This window comes from Plecotus auritus (genome assembly GCF_963455305.1).
Source record: "Plecotus auritus genome assembly, chromosome: 1".
Classification (NCBI taxonomy): domain Eukaryota; kingdom Metazoa; phylum Chordata; class Mammalia; order Chiroptera; family Vespertilionidae; genus Plecotus; species Plecotus auritus.
In genome coordinates, this window is record NC_137770.1 from 145753172 (window position 1) to 145774393 (window position 21222).

General features: G+C 35.6%; 1 protein-coding gene across 1 annotated transcript in view; it reads right to left on the reverse strand.

Moving 5' to 3' along the window:
• The window catches only part of PLXDC2 (plexin domain containing 2), a 426562-nt gene that overhangs the window by 191259 nt on the left and 214081 nt on the right, over positions 1-21222 (reverse strand). Inside the window, exon 4 of the mRNA XM_080661690.1 lies at positions 2093-2162. Coding sequence (XP_080517816.1) covers positions 2093-2162 — 70 coding nt within the window. The remainder of the gene's footprint in view (positions 1-2092; positions 2163-21222) is intronic.

Here is a 21222-nt window from a genome sequence, read left to right on the forward strand (position 1 = left end):
TGTTCATAGCATCATTTCTCTCCCTTGGTTTGAAGCCATAGAATCACCAAAACTCTCAATATTTGTTACACAATCGCTGCAATGTTTTTTCAATTATATGTACTAACTCTGGTATTATTTTATACTTTAAGGCAGCGATTTTCAACTGATGTGCCACCAGAATTTTTAAAACATGCAATACCTGTCTATTTAGTCAGGGGCACTGATCTCTTTTCCCTTAAATTGTCAAATAAAAATAAAAAAAGACAACAGTCAACACAGCAATAGCCGTCTGGTGTGAATGAATCAAATTATACTTTTTTTTTTTTTTTTTGGTCAGCTTGGCAAAATATCTAATATATTTTTTGGTGTGCTGCAGAGTTTTAGTAATTAGTTTATGTGGGCCATAAGATAAAAAATGTTGAAAATCACTGCTTTAAGGCATTACACAAATGTCTAGGTTTATCTAAAGTTGATTATTTACCTAATTAAAGACTAACGACTCAAATTGACCCTTGAGACATTATGTAAAACTGTCCCAACCTACTTTTTTTCATCTTAATAGGCCACATTTTTTATAAACATACCCCCAGTTTCACTCACACTCAATTATTTACAATAAAAAATATACCGTATCCATTTCCTCTTCCGAATATTTACTCGAGATAATCTTCCTGGGAATCCATTATTTCCCTGCACAACCATAGCAACTGTGATACCCTTCAAGAAATACCTTAAACAATATTTTTTCTATAAAGTCTTAAAGAATTCTCACAGATATTTGAGCTTTATCATTCCTGAAAACCTTTATTTCATCATGTGTATTTTCTAAGGAACTCCCCATAGTCAGGTTTCCCTTGTCTAATAGTCCACTAGGCTGTACATTCCTAAGGCAGAGTAGCTATATTTACCATTGCTCAGAGTAGATGCTCAAAAACTTTTATTTAATCATCAATATTTCTGATTATCTATCTTTTTCATAACCCTACAGATCTCCTAAGTGTTATATTAAAATATGGGAAGAGTAATCAACATGGTTCACATCCAAAAGAGCAATAATGAAACGCTGTGACAGAGAAGGACTCTGTCCTGTGGTGCTTTAGGCATACATACAGTCTTATCATCACATCTACTGATTTCTTTTCATTGCTTCTTTGCTTACTCTTCCATTTTTATGTTTTTCTCTCACTCTTCTACTTTCTCTACGACTCTGTGTTAGGTCTGCAGGGATATTCTTTGGCATTTTTGCTTCTTCTCTGCCAGTAACATTCAAAGATTAAAATATTTCTGACTTCTGTGTTATACTATAAAGAATGATAATTGCCTTTCTAGGGTATTGCTAATCTTTAAACTGATCTCCAAAGTTTGTGGAAAAAATAAAACTAAAAGGATTCAAACTGAATGTCAGTGTTTATTTTTAAAGCTCTCAAATTAGTTGTCAGTCACCCTGGCTGGGTGCTCAATTGGATGGGCTTTTCAATTCCCTGTCAAGGCACATGCCTAGGTTGTGCATTTGATCCCTGGTCAGAGAGGCAACCGATCTATGTTTCTCCCTCACATCAATGTTTCTCTCTTTCTCTCTCCCCTTTCCTCTCTCTCTAAAATCAATAAAAATATCCAGCTAGGATTAAACACACACATACACACACACACACACACACACACACACACAACATACACTTCTCAACACAGGTGACATTAAAGGAAAGAAACAAATAATTAGAGCTAATATACATGTCAGCTATATACATTAAAAGAAAATTTAAAAGATGCCTCAACAGTTTCTCTATACACCTTTTCTTTCTACTTTAGTCCCATTAGTGCAGTCTTACCATACTATCAAAAACAAATTAAATCTCAGGTGGACAGCAAAAGTGATGAATCTAAGCTGAAAGTTATTATAACGACTTTTTTTTTTTTTTTTTTTTTTTGCTGAAAAGTTTTTCCAATAACTATACTAGTCTTTCTTAGGTTTTATTTATACCCATGACTTTGTGATAGAAGACAATGGTTTTCCCAATAAATGTTCCTCTTGAAATGTGGAGTGAATTAAAAATAATAACTGTAGTAAAACTGTAGATTATTTAGGGTGAATGGGTAGAAAACCACTTACCCCCCGTTGCCACAGTGATTTCACGTAGAAAATGGCCATAAAATGGAAAATCGAAAGACAGATTCACTCTCTGCAAGGAACAACACCAGAAAAGAAAATCAATAATGCACATAATAGTAAATGCAATATGAAAAGCCTTCCACTTAAAAAATTGATGTTTCTACTTTATACCGCTATTATTGTAGTTGACTTTTAAAACCAGAATCCCAGATGATAAAAAAGGACTTTTTTTTCCTGGTAATTACATGTTTGAAATGTGTGAAAAGAATAAAGTTGGGCTGTTATAGTCTGTTGGTCTGTTCTTTGCTTACAAAGGGAATCTCAAAGTTCCAACTCTAAATGAAGCTATTCTCTCTAACATCCCCAGTGCCTTTTACATGTCCACTGCAAATCAGTTCATGCATCGTGATGAACAATTTATTCTGGGGTCCTTTTTAGTTACATTAGTCATCTCCAAAAGAGTCTTCATTATCTATCAAGTTATATTGAAAAAAAATCAAAAGATTTTTGTTTACATAATTATGCATTCAATTTGTTTTCTGTTCATCTCATAATGCAAGGCAGTCTCATGGAACAAGATATCTGCACCTATAGACCGAGACCTGCAAACATTTTTATTTTTTAGATATAATGAACTCCCCAGGTTCAGCATATTATGTCTATTTTTGAAAACAGATGAAGAATAAAAAATGCTGGTTATACTTTTCCTTTGTATAGAGAAAATTTGGGGAGACTTAGGAGGAAAGTTTATAAATTTTGCCTCTCTCTTTTCTAAAAAGGGGCCTGAAGCTTGAGTTATATATACATACAAACATATATATATACTTCAATATTATATATTTTATTTATATATTACATACTTTATATATAATAAATACATATAATATATCATATATAATAACAAAAATAAAATACAACACAGCAAAACAAAGAAACAAAAAACCTTATATTATTTGAATGCTTAAAATAATATGAACTAGATGTATTATTAGAAAAACACACACAAGAAAAATAGTAAATTATAACAAAAATTATCCACTGTTATAAAAACATCCAGAGGGAAATTAATTAGTTGGTTTAGAGCCTAATAGCATTACAAACTATCTATAGCAAAAGGCTATTGTGTTAAAATTCAACAGTTTCTATATTATCTCTCCCAATGCACAAATTAAAAAAAAAATAGAGAAGTATATCTAGATTTAATTTAGCTCCTTCCAATTTTGCAAATGATTGCTTTTTATATCCATCAGAGATTTTTAATAACTTATTTGGCATGAAATTAATCATTCAAAATTTACAGTGACTTTCAATTAGGTTTTCTTTCCTTTTTAATAAAAGCTGCATCTTCAGAACGGGTTTATCATAATTTTTATTTTTTGCTGACTAACGTAACAAGAAAATTCATTTTCACATAACTGAAATGAGTGGTTACTAATAACTGTAAAATAAAAGCTTCAATAGCAAAATCATATATCTCAAAGAAGATGTCAGCAATAATTTCATAAAGGCACTTGCTACACTATCTTGTTTTCCATCATTCTAATTTATTTCAATGATCATGAGCAAATTAGTAAAATTGCAGGCCTTTGTCCTTCTCACTTCCACAACAAGAGTTTAGTTTAAACATATAATCAGTAATAATCTCTATCAATTACCACCAAGGATGAACCAGAGAAATGTGACGTGAGTTTCTTTACCACCACAAATATTTCAATACTTTTAGGACAAGGTTGAGATATACAAATCCATAAGGTAGAGACTTTTTTAAAAAGCAAATAAGTCCTCAAAGAAAACTTGAAGAGCAACATCAATGACTGAAATGCTCCCCTATTTAAAGGTCAGTTCACCTTAGTTATCACCATGAATGCTTAACACTGATAAGAAATAGCAATGACAATTCAGAAAGATGCTAGCCTCTCAATAGTTGTGAAATCTGCCCATTTCTCTCCAGATACTACTGACTCCTTCCCCAAGTGCTGGTCGCTATTATTGTAGTAAATTCATCACAGGTGTCTTGACTTTAATTCTCCTACAATTCATTCTCCATAATATCTAGCATATCACTCCCCTACTTCATATCTTTCAGCCTAGAATCCCACTGTCCCCGCAGTAATGCCAAAGTAGTGAAAATGATTCTAAAGCCCACCACTAACTGGACCCTGCTACCTCACAGTTTCCCTTTCATTGCTCCAGCCAGGCATCCAGAACATCTTTTAGTTCCTTGAAACTTCCACCCTTACCTCTTGGCTCTGGTACTTTTACATGATGTCCATTCTGACTGTTATGATCTCTCAGTCAATCGTGGCTTCCACATTCTTTAAGCTTTGGTTACCCCAAATACCAACCCTGACAGAAGGACTTAGGGGCAGATCATTGTTTTGGAAGCATTTTCTAAAGAAAGTGGGAAACATGAGATGAGAGAAACCAGTAATAGATACATTATTGGCTGTGCTACCACTATAGCCAGGTGTCCCCTTGGAGATTGTGAGAAACAGTAGGGAAAACATGCCTTAGGATCATTTCATTGGCGGTTAGTTTGGGACACTGTCCATCATCTCCCATTCCCTATTGATTGAAGGTGCTTTACTGCCTCTGTAACTATCTTTTGGTTCATCAGTTTATAATGTTTTTCATTATCCCCAAATGAGTGGGATCATGTGGTATTTTTCTTTCATTGACTGGCTTATTTCACTTAGCATAATGTTCTCTAATTCCATTCAGGTGCTTACAAATGGTAGTAATTCCTTCTTTTTTATGGCAGCATAATATTCCATTGTGTAGATGTACCATAGTTTTCTGATCCAGTCATCTGCTGACGGGCACCTAGGCTGAAGGTTGCTCCTGGGGGTGGTTAACGCCCCATCTTCCCCGGACTACACTTATCTGTACTCTCAGCCAGAAGAAGAGATATAGCACTTGGGTGGAAAGTTACTGGTAGGTTAGAAACTGCACCCACAGTTTTAGGTGAACTCAGCAGGCAAGGGATATGAGGCAAAGCATCAAAGGGGACAGCTAAGTGTCACATCCTCAGAGAGTCATACCTTCATTTCTTGGCTCACGTTATATCTTTCTACTATATCTCATCTAGCATTTTCTACATATACATGCATATATAAAGCAACTGCCTAAGGTTCACATCATAACTGCTTTGAAGTAAAACTAACTCAGCAAGGAGTAGTTAAGCATGGCCCAAGCAGGAATCTAGAATCTAAATCCAGGGTTGATTGACAATGAAGGAAATGTGCTTAATTACTTAGATATTTAAAACAAAGTGATAAGAAAAGTCACACTTAAAGACAAATTTTTGAAAATTATTATCCCTCTTTAAAACACACATATACACCCATATATACACACACAAAACCAAAATAACACTAAAGCATAAACAAAAACAAACACTAGAATTCCACGAAGTACTTTGAAGCAAAATGATGACATATTTAACATAATTACCTTTGGATAATTGGATAATTATTCTGTCTCTGTATAGTATATAAAACAGGCATTGAGAGAGCTGAAGGAAGTTTTATTCATTCAATCATGCAGTCAACAATCAATTATTCAACACCTTATATATGCCAGGCACTAAGTCAGGGACTAAAGGAAAAACAGTAAATAAGTCCCACCCAGTTCCTTCCTTCAAGGAGTTCACCAAGTGATAAGGGGGATCACAGAAGGATAAAGGATAGGAGCAGGCAGAGTAAGGACCAGGAGAGACACCTAACCCAGAGGAGATGGAACTGAGACTGACTCTGTAAAAGGAACTACAGCTAGAAGGGACCCAAAGGTATGAATCAAACTACAGGGTGTCCCAAAAACATGTATAAACTCTTTGACAGCTGATAGCTCAATTTTGAAAATGAAATGCATTTTAATAAACACTGCCTTTATAATTATTTAAAGTGTGTGTATACTTTTTTGGGACACCCTACATATGTAGAAAACAAAATTGGAAGGATGCCATGATTAATTAGATATAACAGTTGGGAGTGAGAGAAGACAGTCTAGATTAAAGGACAGGTTTCTAGCTGAGTGACCAGTGGATCACAGTGACACCAATTGAGATGGTGAATACAGGAAAAAGAGTTATTTTGGTTAGGTGTGAGAAGGCCTGCTGTGTCATTAATTAGTGAGGGTTCAATTAACTGTAACCAGAAAGACTACTAGAATCCTGGACACTGTCACAAAAAAAGCCATTATCAACAAAAAGAAACATAACATTGAGATTATGGTATCATTACTATACCTTGAACATTATCCTACCTTGGAGGTCATCCCTTAAGAAATACCTAATGTAAAAGGGAAAAGGATTCAGGAAAATTGTCATGTAAAGACACAATCAATTAATAATCTGGGCAAAATATCAAATAAAAATTCAGAAGTGAAACTTTCAAGAGCATGAGTGACATACATGCAATCAACTGAATTTGCTGCTTCCTTACACTCTGGAAAGGAGTTGCTATTTGAAAGATGAGGTATGATACTTTTTAGACAAGCAAATAAAGCATCCTTCTTCATGTGGGAAAGGATAAATCTATGAAATTTCCTTTGAAGAGTTTGATGAAATAGATTCATAGATTCCAGGTGGTTTGGTGTAAATGTATGGCAGGTATAGCCAATAAATGACTGTGACCTTAAAAAACACATCATCCTCTCCCCACAACATGGTCCATGACAATATAATTAGCAGACATTTGGTTCTGTCCAAAATGTCCATGGAGGTATTTGGTCCATGCCAAGAAGTCCTTGATATTTTGTCCTGTCTGAAATGTACAAGGATATGCCCCTGGGTTCAGATAGTCCATAATATGTATTTATACCTTTGGTTTATAGGATTAATTCATAAGATACACTCAGTGGCCAGATTATTATGATCTCTGAACGCATAATAATCTGGCCACTGAGTGTGTATATATATATATATATATATATATATATATATATATATATATATATATTTTAGAGGCCCGGTGCATGAATTCGTGCATGGGTGGGGTCCGGCCAGCCTGGCCAGGGGGAGGGGACATGGGCAGTTGGCTGGCCTGCCTGCTGGTTGAACTCCTGGTCGAGGGGACAATTTGCATATTAGCCTTTTATTATATAGGATATACACTGAGTGGCCAGATTATTATGCGTTCAGAGATCATAATAATCTGGCCACTCCAGGGGTCCTCAAACTACGGCCTGTGGGCCACTTGCGACCCACCGAAGACATTTATCCGGCCGCCGGGTGCCACTGCCTGTCCTGCTTAGCAGCCGACTCGTCCCGGGCCCGCAGTGCGCATAGGAATTTGTTCATAGTTTTTTTTTTTTAAACTATAGTCCGGCCCTCCAACGGTCTGAGGGACAGTGAACTGGCCCCCTGTTTAAAAAATTTGAGGACCCCTGGATACTATCATGTTTTATTGGCCCAATAATTGCATTGTGGCTGCATTGGCCATAATAGCCCTTCATACCTCAGTAGTCTAGCTAGTAATGGCACAAGAGGTTAGGTAAATGGGTTGGTGTGGACCAAAAATCTCAATGAATGTTTTGGGGACATTTTGGACAGGACCAAATGTCAGAGAAGGGAAATTACTGTTAGGGACTGACTATTAGACTTAATCAGGGTCATACTCCTGGATTTCTAAGTGTATCCACACCTTTTATTGCCTCTTTAACATAATTTTCTTATGTCTATTGCTATTTGTCTTTTCATTAATTATTATCTTCTTAAAATTCTTTTTAATAACACAAGAATTTTAATCCTACATACACACTATTCCAGTTTCCCTATTTCTCAGTTGTATTACATAGGTAAATTAATTAGGGCCAGTAAAAGTTTGAAGATAGAAACTGCTTAAAAAGCATTAAGAATCGGAAAAAGAAACTTTTATAATTCTCAAAACCATTTTAAATGTCATTAATAAAAACTGCTTTTTGTTTTAAGACAGGTTCTTCTTTACAGTAATAAAACTACATTTTCCACTTCTCCCAAGTCTTTATGCCATCTTTATAAAGCATAATCCTGCTGAGAGCAGCTTGTGGAACGAAAATTGATGATAATTAAACTTTTAATAATTGATGATGTCCTGAGTCCATGATAGCAAAGGGTCTTAAAAATATAGGAGTATTTATTTGTTGCAAAATAAATTCATGGATTAAACATTAATTTCTATACATATATCTTAACATTCCATTTTTAATAATTCAAATAAGTTTTTATTTATTTTGAAGCTTTCTAATAGCTGAGATATTATCTTAAGTAGTAATAGTAGTAAAGTGAGATTTGTGCTATTATTTTGAAAAAGTAGGTCAAATAAATCTTGAGTCAAACCACTTTCAGTATATTTATTTATGCCAGGTATTAACTTTGAGAAGAATTGCAAAACTTGAGAAAAATTACATTTTTTTTTTTTTTACCTAAATGGCTCTTTATAATGATACTGGCTTTTAGCTGAACTACCTGAATAAATGACCTTATTTCTAGTAAGATTTATATCTCTAATAGCTAAAAATGATTAGATAATCGTTACTTACTAGAGAACTTTTTAATAGATAACTCTGAATAAATTAAATTTTTTAACTGGAATGTCATATATTCTTCCAGAATGCAAGTAACAATTGACTGTCTTTCTTGAAAATAAATAAGGCCCAAATAAAACACATTCACCTATTAGTGCTTAAGGTAGATTACTGCAGTCTCGCTCCTTTGCTAACCATAAGACACACATTTTACAATCTTCTTTTAATGGAACTAGATGGAGAAATATTTTTAAATTTTAAATGGTTCTTTCCTAAATTTTGAATGGTCTAACACAGTGGTCGGCAAACCACGGCTCGCGAGCCACATGCGGCTCTTTGGCCCCTTGAGTGTGGCTCTTTCACAAAATACCATGGCCTGGGCGAGTCTATTTTGAAGAAGTGGTGTTAGAAAAAGTTTAAGTTTAAAAAAATTGGCTCTCAAAAGAAATTTCAATCGTTGTACTGTTGATATTTGGCTCTGTTGACTAATGAGTTTGCCGACCACTGGTCTAGCATGTTTTGAAGTCATAGAGACTTCAAATTACATCCCAGTTTGATTCTTAAAAGCTGTGTGATTTCATAGTCATTTAACTCCTTTACAGTTTGCTCATCTGTAAAGTCCAGACACTTCTTTAAAGATTATTATAAGGATCAAATGATCAAAAGACACTTGATCCTTCATAAGCACTCACTGGATGGTGGCTAATATCAGATCATGTTCATGAAGGTATCTAGCATAGTTCCTTAAAACAAGTTTCCTAAATATGTTCTCCTCTTTGATTCCTAATAAATAGCTGGAAATGATTTAGTATATGTTGTCTCTAATAACAATGCAGGCAAATTACTTCTCTAATAGAATCATAGCACAATTAGATATTATGTTCCTGAGTAATATTATGATGTCCTCATTTGTAGTATATTGAAGTAATTATGACTACTGTGTTCACTAATGTTAGGAGAATGAAATTAACATTTAATATATCAGACATTATGCTAAGTATTTTATCTGTTTTTAGCAAGTATGAATGCTAAAATAAAGTGAACGTATGATGAAAAACAGAATATTTGTATAGTTGTGAAATATCTTGCAAAAAGATACTTGATAAATATGAAAAAAACAACAGTGACTTTACAGCAAAGAAACAAAACCTGGCAGACATCACAGTAAGCAGATGATCAAAGATATCATCAACAGTGACAAGACATACCGACACCATGTACCTCCTGATATGATACACAATGGAGGACAAAATACCATTGCTGTGGTATTCTGGTCAAAAGCAGAGATCTGTGTTTCCTCATGAAGACACAAAGGTTTTAAGACAAACCCCAAACCAATAACTGGCCAATATGCTTTGAAAGTGTAGAGTAATGAGAGACAAAGAAAGAATGAGGAACTGTTGGAGGAGACTAGGAAATTGGATATATAAATGCAGTGTGGGTCCTAGATTGGATTCTGGATAAGAAAAAAGAGGATAATTTACAAATTATGAATAAGGCCTATAGCTTAGTTAAGAGTATAGTAACAATGTTTATTTCTTGGTATTGATAATTGTACCATGAGTATGTAAGGTGCTAACATTTGGGAAAGCTGGGTAGTAAAAGATATATGGGAACTCTTTCAATAATCCTTGCATGGTTTTATATAAGCCTGAAATTATTTTTTAAAAACTTAACAAAAACAGGTCAAGTAGTAAATTCACACCACAATAAGTAGTGGAGCCAGGATTTCAATCCACATAGGTTTGACTCCAAAACACTGTCTTAAACACTACATCCTTCTATCCCCCTTCTTTTATACTAGGTAATTCTTTTCCTACATGTCATCAGACGTTCCATAACTGTGTTTTCTACCTGGAACCCTTAATATTGTCAGTCACATGTTTTTGCTCTTACTAGATGTAACAATTTTCTTTAACATGTAATAACAATGCATGAGGCCACAGTAAAAAAAAAAAAAAAAAAAAAAAAAAAGACAAAATCTGAAAAAGGTATAGAACAGTCTTCTCAGATGAAATGCATAGACTGATGGGGACTAGACTAACAGAGCACCATGCCGGTGGAGCCACAGTGTGCTACACCCCACGGAGGCCTGATGGCAACACAGCAGGCCCCTTCTCACCAGGTGACGGGCACAAACCACTTCTATTTTTCACACTGGGGTTCAGATACTTCCATTTCTTACCTTCCGAGGATAGATCCAGGGACCTATTTTCTAAACACCCAGAACATTTCTTTCTTTTTTTACAATTCTTAATGGTAATTGCCCTTCACTGATTTATTCACCTGTGTAACTGAAATCAGTTCACTCCTAACAGTACTATAAACTGAAAGACAGCGGAGGGATATAAATATCAGCATATACACGTGTATGTTTGTAGATATAGCTATAGATAGAAACATCTTAATTGACATGTTTCCACAACAAGCAACTATTAAAGAGCGAAAATGGACTGTGGAGAGGCATATACATGTGGAATAGCAATACAAACTTCTTTTGAGAGGCCCTAAAGTAAGATCCTGCTTCTAGTCCAAAAATGAGCCGAGTATATTCCAGAATAAAAAAATAGCTGCAGTGGGCACAATAATTCATAATTCTTTACGATCAAGAATTTGTTATAAAATGGTATTTTAACCAACTCTCACACTCTGGGAGGAGAGAACAGGACATGGGTCATTGATCCAGTGACTGAAAACACTGCAAACCTAATTAAAAGATCAAAATGTTCAGGGAAATTGGCTAATCAATATGCAAATGTAAGGACAAGAGACTGGCTATTCAGTCTTTTAGAAAAAAAGCCCATCAATTGAATTGATTTTTTGAGTTAGGAATTCAAACCGCTTCAGTGCATTTTTTCATAACAGAATTGAGAACTTCATTAACCCTGCATATTGAATGACACTGTGCATGGGACTATTCATAAATTAGAAAACAACATGTAAACATTTTGCAGTTACCTGATGCTCGCTCATGTGAAACAAAATGAACTAGCACCATATATCTCTGGCCTCTCCCATTGCATGACTGCCAGCAAACACCTGACTTATAGGGGCTTGCCTATACTTGCACATTTTGAGATTTATTCAAATTAGTTAGGTAACTATCCTTCAGGCAGGGTGCAGAACAACAAACAGCAGGTTCAAGGGCTCAGAGAAAGTACAACAGGATTTTATAAAGAAGCCCTTGAAGGGTAGGTGGGGGAGGGCGAGAAGCAGAAAAAGCCAATTCTGGATTTTTTACCCTGCTCTAGAAGCAAGGCAGTGGATTCCCAAAGGCTTCTCAAGCCAGAGTGTGCATAGCAAATGCTTATAGGGTTCTAGTTAAAAATGCAGATTCCGAGTTGGTAGGTCTGAGGGTGAATGGGCTGAAATTCTGTGTTTCTTGATAAGCTCTCCCCAGGGAGCCCACTTTGAATAGCAAGACTTGATGTTATATCAATGGTCTTTGGAACTCTAAAACAACTGCTGTAAGAACTTTGACAAGCGTGAAATGGATTAAAAGGATAAATAGACTTGATTCTGGATAACATCATCTTGCTTTGCCTGGTAGCACTTAACATGTCCTGAAATTTTCCATTGAGGAATTGAAGCATAGCAGTACCTGCTTGACAAGTACCTTTAAAAGCAATGATTTGCTAATGCTCTTTGCAGCCCTAGTACACCTGAGGGCAATGACACTCTTGTTACTTCCTTGACCAGTGATCCTCAAACAGGGTAGGCAGGAAAACTACTCCAATTTGTTTATCCTTTGCAGTTTGAAATGTCCCTCACTTGCCTTCGTTGATTACAATTTGTCCTCCCTTTCCTGTCAGTGGAAAGTGACTGTTTTAAAGTTAAATATTTGCATGATGATTATTAGTATCAATGAAACAGACATCTACAACACAGTGCCAGCCACTGAATTAAGCACTGTACAAATGTTAAATCTTTTAATTCTAATGTCAACCTTAAAAGGTTGATACTGTTATCATTCCATTTTACAGATGAGGAATTAATAGAGTAAGTAACGTGCTCAAAATCAACCAGCTAGTATTTGGCAAAGTAAGGGTTGTGGGGAGGGGGTCAGACTCAAAATCCAGGCAGCCTAAGTCCATCTCCTTAAACACTGTTACCAAGCTGCCCCTCAACAGACATGCTATGATTTGAAATTCAATGCAGGCAAAGTACATCAGAAGAGTGACAAAAAATTCAAAACTTGATTACAGGTTGAAATTGGGCCAAGTTCAATGTTAACTCTTCCAAGTTAACTCCTCTTTTGCTAAATTCTCTTTTTCTTAATTTTGTATTTGGAAATATTCTCAAATTTTAGAAAGTTACAAAAATAATAGAAAGAGTCCCCTATATATTTTATGCAGATCACCAATATTTATTAACATCTAGTCACATTTGCCAACTTCTGGATTTTTCAAAAATTAAGGAAATTGATGCCTCTCAACACAGTCCCTCAGAGCTGCTCCTTTGACACTAGCATATCTACAGGTTAACCTGTCTGGGAGCAGGGCTCAGGTGCCTAAACTTGGCCTATTTATCAAGAGTGAATCTTACTTGGCATTTTTTCTCAGCTGCTGCATGATAAGAAATTTCTGGCATTACATCTTAAACTAGGGGCCTGCTGCACAAATTCATGCATGGGTGGGGTCCCTCGGTCTGGCCTGCAATCAAAGGCTGATTGGGGCTGTCTTGCCCAGTCCCCATAGGGCTGATGGGGGCCAGCTGGCAAGGGAGGGATCCAGGGAGGTTGGCCGGCTAGGGAGGGACTGTGGGAGGCTCCAGGGCATGTCCGGCCCTCTCGCCCAGTCCCCATTGGCCAGACCTCAGCAGCAAGCTAACCTATCCATTGGAGCATCTGCCCCCTTGTGGTCAGTGCGTGTCATAGTGACTAGTCAACTGATCAGTCAGACACTTAGCATATTATACTTTTATTATATAGGATGAGAGTAGCTTACAAGAGGTTCACTTCCAGACACATTGGCATTTTAACAGAGCAACTTAGTGAAGAAAGAGACACCCATTTTCTGGGGCTGGACTCAGGCACAGCAAAGTTCTGGTGGTAAGCCAATGTATAAATAAACCATGAGACATGTTGATTATTCCCTAGGGCAGCGATTTCCAACCTGTGTGCCCAAAGAGGCACACTGGTGTGCAGCAAGAATTTTTAAAACATGCAGTACCTGACTCTTTAGTCAGGAGCACTGACCTCTTTTCCCTTAGATTATCAAATTTAAAAAAATGACAATAGTCAACAAAACAATAGCCATCTGGTGTGAATGAATAAAAATTATGCCTATTTTTTTGTCAGATCAGCAAAAATTATATCTATTTCGGTGTGATGAAGAATTTTAGTAATTAGTTTATGTGTGCCAGGAGATGAAAAAGATTTTGAAAATCTCTGCCTCAGGGTAATCATCTACAACTTAAGAGACAGGCTATAATTTGGTAAGTAGAAACAGGCAAAAATAAAACATATTGAAAATAGCTATAAAATATTTTTTAAAGATACAAAAATACTAACTTGTCAAGGAAATCTTCATCTGAAAATGTCTTGTCTTTTACCTTCTATAATTTAAGATATTTCACAAAAATTAAATCTACTTGCTTTTAGTGTAGTCACTTGTAAGAAATATTATATTTCATTTACATTTTGCCAACTTTTCTCGTACAAAATAGTCATGTGTAAGCTTAATCACTGAGTAGCTTCAGGATGAGAATGATTTGTACTCATGTTAGCTAAAATTAACCACTGGTACGTCTTCATGGGTTCATGGAGAGATCCCAGAAAAGATAATAAAAGATAGGTTGGAGAAGAGAATCAAGGATGAAAGACAGGAATAAATGGACTTATTTATTCCACCTGAGACATGGCTGAGCGTCCTATTTTAGTAGCTTTATGATTATGACAGATTAATGTGAAATCTAAGAGAGTTTCATAGAAATCTCAAGCATTCACCTCACTTGTGACTTTAAAAAGCTGAGTAGATATTTACCTATCTAGAATTATTTTATAGCCATTACTGGTAACAGAGAATGTATAAAATTACCTCCCAATTTCCTTATGTTAATTTTACATAAATGGTGCCCAACCCCATTAAAGACACAATATGGAGAATTAAGATGACATTGAACTGAAATATGATGAACTCAAGTATGATTTTTTTAAAAAGAAAATGTCTTGCTTTGGAAACCTAAGGCTTGTTATATGCATAAGAATTGATCACTGGGTACTTCATAAGGCTGCCGCTATCTTCAAGCATCACCAAAAGACCTGCAATGTCTAAAATCTGGTTCTTAGATTCAGGAAGGGTATCAAGGGTATCTTAAACGATTAGTAATATACATCTATTTATATAATTAGATCAGCAAAAGGAGTTTACTAAACTCAGCAACTTAACTGGGCCTAAGAAGTGTTTAATGTGTTCTTAAATGTGTTCTTAAAGACTAGCTCTCTCCATTACTTCCTGGTTCTGAGGCAGGTGGACCAGCCTGTTTCCCTGGCACCCAGAGAAACAGAAGTCAGCCTCTCTAATCTCATGTGATTCTGCTGAATGGATCAAAAGCCTTCAAATAACACTTCTTCGGTAGAGAGAGAATTATTCTCAAAATTGGTAGGTGACTATTGAAATAGTAAGAGTAAAACGAATGAAACCAAAATCAACCTGGAAAGACATGTGTAGACACAACTCATCTCAGTTTGTTATTAAACTAGAGGAAAATCCCATGCACAAAAGCAAGTAAGGCCAGGTGGATGGACTATGGTGTCTGAATTGAAATGAAACAATTCAATAGACAGAGAGCAGCAAGTGTGTTCACCCAACCCAAACGAGAATAAGTAAAGCAACTTGTTCGATAGTGTGAACAGGACACAGGCAGAAATGTGTGGTCTAGTGAATAGCCTAATAGAGACAGTAATTTAAATTGCCTTTCAAGTTAATCATTTAGAGAAATAAGCACTTATAAGTAGATTTTCTGATGCACAGAAAAAAATGAAATTGTGTAATATGAGCAAACAATGGATATAATCACAATTGGCATCCAAATTTAGCTCTCCCAACATCAACATTATGCAAATGTAAGACTGATAGAAATGCTAGTTGAAATGATGCTATTTTCCTGGGGGGGGGGGGGGAAGAAAATAAACTGCAGAAAACTTCATTTTTTAAATAAAGCTTTCTGCTTATAAATCAAGTAGTCTGAGGATCCCTGCCAAGAACAGTGCTATTAACATTTAGAACAATCACCATATCAAAAACTACAAGTTTCATCAAAAACCTTGCCTGCAATATGACAGAGAAGTACAGAGTAGCACTTCATTTCATTTTCCTGAGGTTTCTTATATAAAGAATCAATCTTTTTTACTAACATAGAGAAAGATACAATTTTATAAGCTAAGAGTGAGCTTATATCTGGCAAAGAGCACATTGACAATTTCTTGGCAAAATAAAGTATATGGAGATATAATATAGATATTATTATCTATCTACCTATATTCTTAGAGAATGCTTAGAAATTAACTTATTTTTGGGTTTATCATGTTTTTGGACTCTCAAATAACAATGCATTTAATAACTTCTTTTTTTGTTTGTTTTTGCTTGTTTTTTTTTTAATATTAATTTTTTAAATATATTTTATTGATTTTTTACAGAGAAGAAGGAAGAGGGATAGAGAGTTAGAAACATCGATCAGCTGCCTTTTGCACACCTCCTACTGGGGATGTGCCTGCAACCAAGTTACATGCCCTTGACCGGAATCGAACCTGGGACCTTTCAGTCCGCAGGCTGATGCTCTATCCACTGAGCCAAACTGGTTTTGGCTTAATAACTTCAATAACCCCAAACTCCTTCCACCGGAGAGTGGTATCAAGTTGTAAAGCAGAATTTAATAAACCATAGTTTCAGAAGGCAAAATAATTCTAATTTGACTAGCTATTTAATCAGACTTTATGCCCAGCAATGAAAGAAAGTATATGATTTAGAAATATAGAAAAAATATCAAAATTATGAAATTTGAAGTTCCACACAGAGGGAAAGAAACAAGTATAAACAGGTTCCTAAGTTTGTAGTTAGAAACTTCCAGATCTACAACCTGACAACTGTATGACTTTCAATAACGAAAAACAAACACAACACCCCAAAACAAATAAGTACCAGTAATTGAATATAAAGTGTCTGGCTCATTGCTTGCCATCTGGTAGGGACTTACTGCAAGTTTTTTCAACTTTATCTAGCAATACAAGATCCTTCCTTTAATTTGTCAAAGGTAAAAGTAGGTTTTAACATCTGCTTTTTTAAAAAAATAATTATTTAAGAAATGTTATTTAAAACAAAATGCACAATGGGGAGGTTTGAAAGAACATGTAATCAAATTGCAATATACATATGTAATGTAAATACTAATGAGTATATCTTACATATAAAAAGAAAGAGAAATTAGTGTGTTTTGTCATGTGAAATGTGAATTAAATGATTTAGAAACAAATACTCAGCTGTGAAATTTTAAGATACTAGAGGCCTGGTGCATGAAATTTGTGTACTCGGCGGCGGGGGGGGGTGTCCTTCAGCCCAACCTGCACCCTCTCACAGTCCAGGAGCCCTTGGGGGATGCCCGACTGATGGCTTAGGTGGGAAGCGGGCCTAAGCTGTTAGACATCCTTAGTGCTGCTGCGGAGGCAGGAGAGGCTCCCACCACCGCTGCTGCGCTCGCCATCTGTGAGCCTGGCTTCTGGCTGAGCAGTACTCACCCTGTGGGAGTGCACTGACCACCAGGGAGCAGCTCCTGCATTGTGAGGCTGCCCCCTGGTGGTCAGTGCACATCATAGCAACTGGTTGTTCCATCTTTCAGTCGATTTGCATATTAGCCTTCTATTATATAGGATTATTGCTAATGGAGAACAGGGACAACTTTTACTGTTTCCACCCTCACCCTCTTTCTAGAATATTAATTTATGATCCCAAAATGGCTTTGGACCACATTTATGCATGATGGTGGAAGAGGAAAAAATATTTTTTAAAAATTTATGCTACCAAGTCAGACATTCCTTTGTCTTCATCTGACTAATTCTGAGGAAGCCAGGAAAGAGGAAGGTAGCTGTGTCTTCAGAAAAAAATCAATCTTCTAGTTTTCTCACTCTATCTCTGCTGACTCAGAGCTGGATTACTTAACTAACTCCCCCTGGGTCTGCCCCTAGGTATATAATTTTTCTTCTTCTTCTTCCTTCTTCTTCTTCCTTCTTCTTCTTCTTCTTCTTCTTCTTCTTCTTCTTCTTCTTCTTCTTCTTCTTCTTCTTCTTCTTCTTCTCCTTCTTCTTCTTCTTCTTTTTTTCTTTTTTTGGACCTTGGACATACAAATTATATCATTTGGTGATGAGATTATAGAAATTTCCCTCTTCCCTTCGGCCTTAAATGTTTGCAGCCAAATTACCAGAGAGCTTTGCATCAAGAATTATGATAATTATGACATCAGTAAACCAAGTCAACGTGGATATCTTGTTTCCCATTGGTCATTTCCCTTGTGCTAAAACCTCTCAGTAACATCACAGGGAGAACAGCTGTGGTTTGGTGTGTGTGTGTTCTGTGAAGGTTGAAGGGAGGGGTTCTGTTGATATTACTGAGCCCCCTGGTACGTTAACATTAGAAATCTGTCCTCATCTCTAACAACCTGATTCTACTCAGAGGAAGGCATAATGGAATAGAGCAGAGAGATCCAGGAAGGATTGAAAGTGTGGGGAGGCCATTTGAGGACATGTTAAACCATGCATCACTCTACAAATTATAAATCTCATACTAATTTTAATGAAAGAAAGAATGTAGAAAAAAATTTTTAATGTTCTATTAATTTATAAGTTTCAGATATCAAATTTAATTAAATGGAGTCCAAGTGGCACATTTTTCTACTGAAGAAAAGAAAACCCTTGTGTACTATTGGTGGGAATGTAAATTGGTACAGCCACTATGGAAAACAATATAGAGTTTTTTTGAAAAATTAAAAGTAGAACTACCATATGATCCAGCGATTTCACATTTAGGTATTTATCTGAGGAAATCTATAACACTAATTCAGAAAGATACATGCTGCCCTACGTTCATTGTAGCATTATTTACAATAGCCAATATATGGAAGCAACCTAAATGTCCATTAATAGACAAATGAATAAAAAAGATGTGGTACGTATGTACAATGGAATATTTCTCAGCCATAAAAAAACAAATGAAATCTTACTATTTGCAACAACATGGATGAACCTGGAGGGTATTATGCTAAGTGAAATAAGTCAGATAGGGAAAAACAGATTCCTTATGACTTTATATTTATGTAGAATTTAGAAAACAAAATAAGCAAACAAAGAAAAAAAAGGAAACTAAGTAATAATATTGAAGGGAATAAGAGTTTTCCATTCTAAAATATGGCTTTTGGAATATTATTTTTAAAGCTGAATATTTTCAAGAAAGAAGACTCAGGAAAAAGCTTTGACCCCATACCCACCTAAGGGAATTTAGATAGAAAACCTGCTCCAGGAAGAGAGCTATCATCTTAGATAATATGAATTAAGTGTGATTGACAGGGAGGAAGCTAGCAAGAACCTTTTGATCAAAGTCCTCACTGTGTCCCTTTGTTAAGTATGGCCCAGCAAGTATTTATTTAGCAAACATTTGCTTTTTCATATCCATGTGAATGCCTTCCCACCCTTTAAAGTCCCAAACCATAACTCCCAACCCCCTTTTTCCTAAGCTTGAGAGGGCATTTAAGCCTGATCTGTCCTGGGTCTTATTTATTTACTTATTTATTTATTTATTTATTTATTTATTTATTTATTTATTTATTTTTAGTAAAGCAAAGTGGGATTTACTGAAGATGCAATAACTTTCTAATAGACATTGTCCTACTATAATCATTTTGTCTTCTTTTGAAGATCCATTCTAAACCCAACAGTGAATCATTTCTGAATCTTGCCTTGGGTTGCTTGAATATGGAAAAGCCAGATGATGAAATTCAGCAAGGAAAGGTGGCTACTTTGTAGTGTTTTGTTTTGTTTTGTTTTTAATCCTAACCCTAGGACATGTTTTTTATTGATTTGAGAGAGGAAGGGTGGTAGAAGGAGAGAGAGAGAGAGAGAGAGAAACATCCATAGGTTGCCTCCCATACATGCTACGAAGAGGAATACAACCGACAACTTTTTAGTGTATGGGAGGACACTCTAACCCACAGAGTCACCCAGCCAGGGCAAGCTGGCTACTTTGCTTCTCTGCCTCAGAAAACATGTGCTCTACATTGAAAATTGAATAAATCATTATGGTGGATTATAATTAACTTCCATTTTACTTATTTTTTATATTTTATTGATTTTTTACAGAGAGGAAGGTAGAGGGATAGAGAGTTAGAAACATCAATGAGAGAGAAATATCAATCAGCTGACTCCTGCACGCCCCCTACTGGGGATATGCCCGCAACCAAGGTACATGCCCTTGACCGGAATCGAACCCGGGACCCTTCAGTCTGCAGCCTGACGCTCTATCCACTGAGCCAAACCGGTTAGGGCTTAACTTCCATTTTAACTGTTAGAAGTTGACCTCCTGAAATAGAAAAGTCTGCATCTATATACAATGAAGGCTGTGGCCAAAATTTTTGATATTTTGTATTTACCAAATCCATGCCTCTTTCAGTCACTTAACCCATTGAGTCTTTATATCAATAATGGCAGAATACTTGAAAAGTTAAAGTTGTTTCACTTTTAAGTCATAGTAAACTGAACAAGACATCACCTCATTAACAGTAAGATCACCACTCTTGTCTATGAGAGCAAAACTAAATAACTTCTAAAATGTTAAATCAGGCACTTACCAGGAAACAATTCTCAAAATCTGCTGAAAACCAACTGTGATAAATTTTATATACACATTTTGAGTGTGGGCTTAACTGCTTCCATTAGCATCCTAATTTCACCACTTACTAGTTAGAGACTTGTAGGTAGACTCCTATTTTTTCCAAGACTCCATTCTCTCATGCAATATCTGGACAGTAACAACATTGAAATCATAGGATTGTTGTGAACATTGAAAAGCTAACCTGTGTAAGCCTTCAGTCTATAAGGTAGAAAAGGATAACAATGGCCATGTAAGGGGAGTCCTATATAACTTCCCCTGTTATCCCTACCATACAGATGTGAAAACTGTGCCTCAGAATGGTTACATTATTTGTTTAAGAAACCACAGCGGGTAAGTAATGAACTCAGGCTTAAAATATAATTGGAGATTTCTAGGTTTAATTTTTTCCTTTATATCAAACTTCTTCCCTTAGATCCTTATCTTGGTCTATAGGTGTATCAGAATCATAAATGTTTCTGGTTAAATCTTTCTCAGACCAAGAGTAAGAAACCCATGCAAAATGGAAGATACTAAATTAATGTAATTAAAAATATATATTCTCTAAACTTATGGATCACACAAAAACTGAAAATCATCCAAGATCTATCTCAACATTGATTACGTAACTCATCCTCTCACTAGGAAAATTATTAATTTATTTAATTAATTAATAGTTTAATTAAAGGTGGCTTCTCAAAATAATTATTTTCATTTTCTATAATACCTTATATGCAATTATTCATCTAAATTGCATTTGCAGAACTAAATATA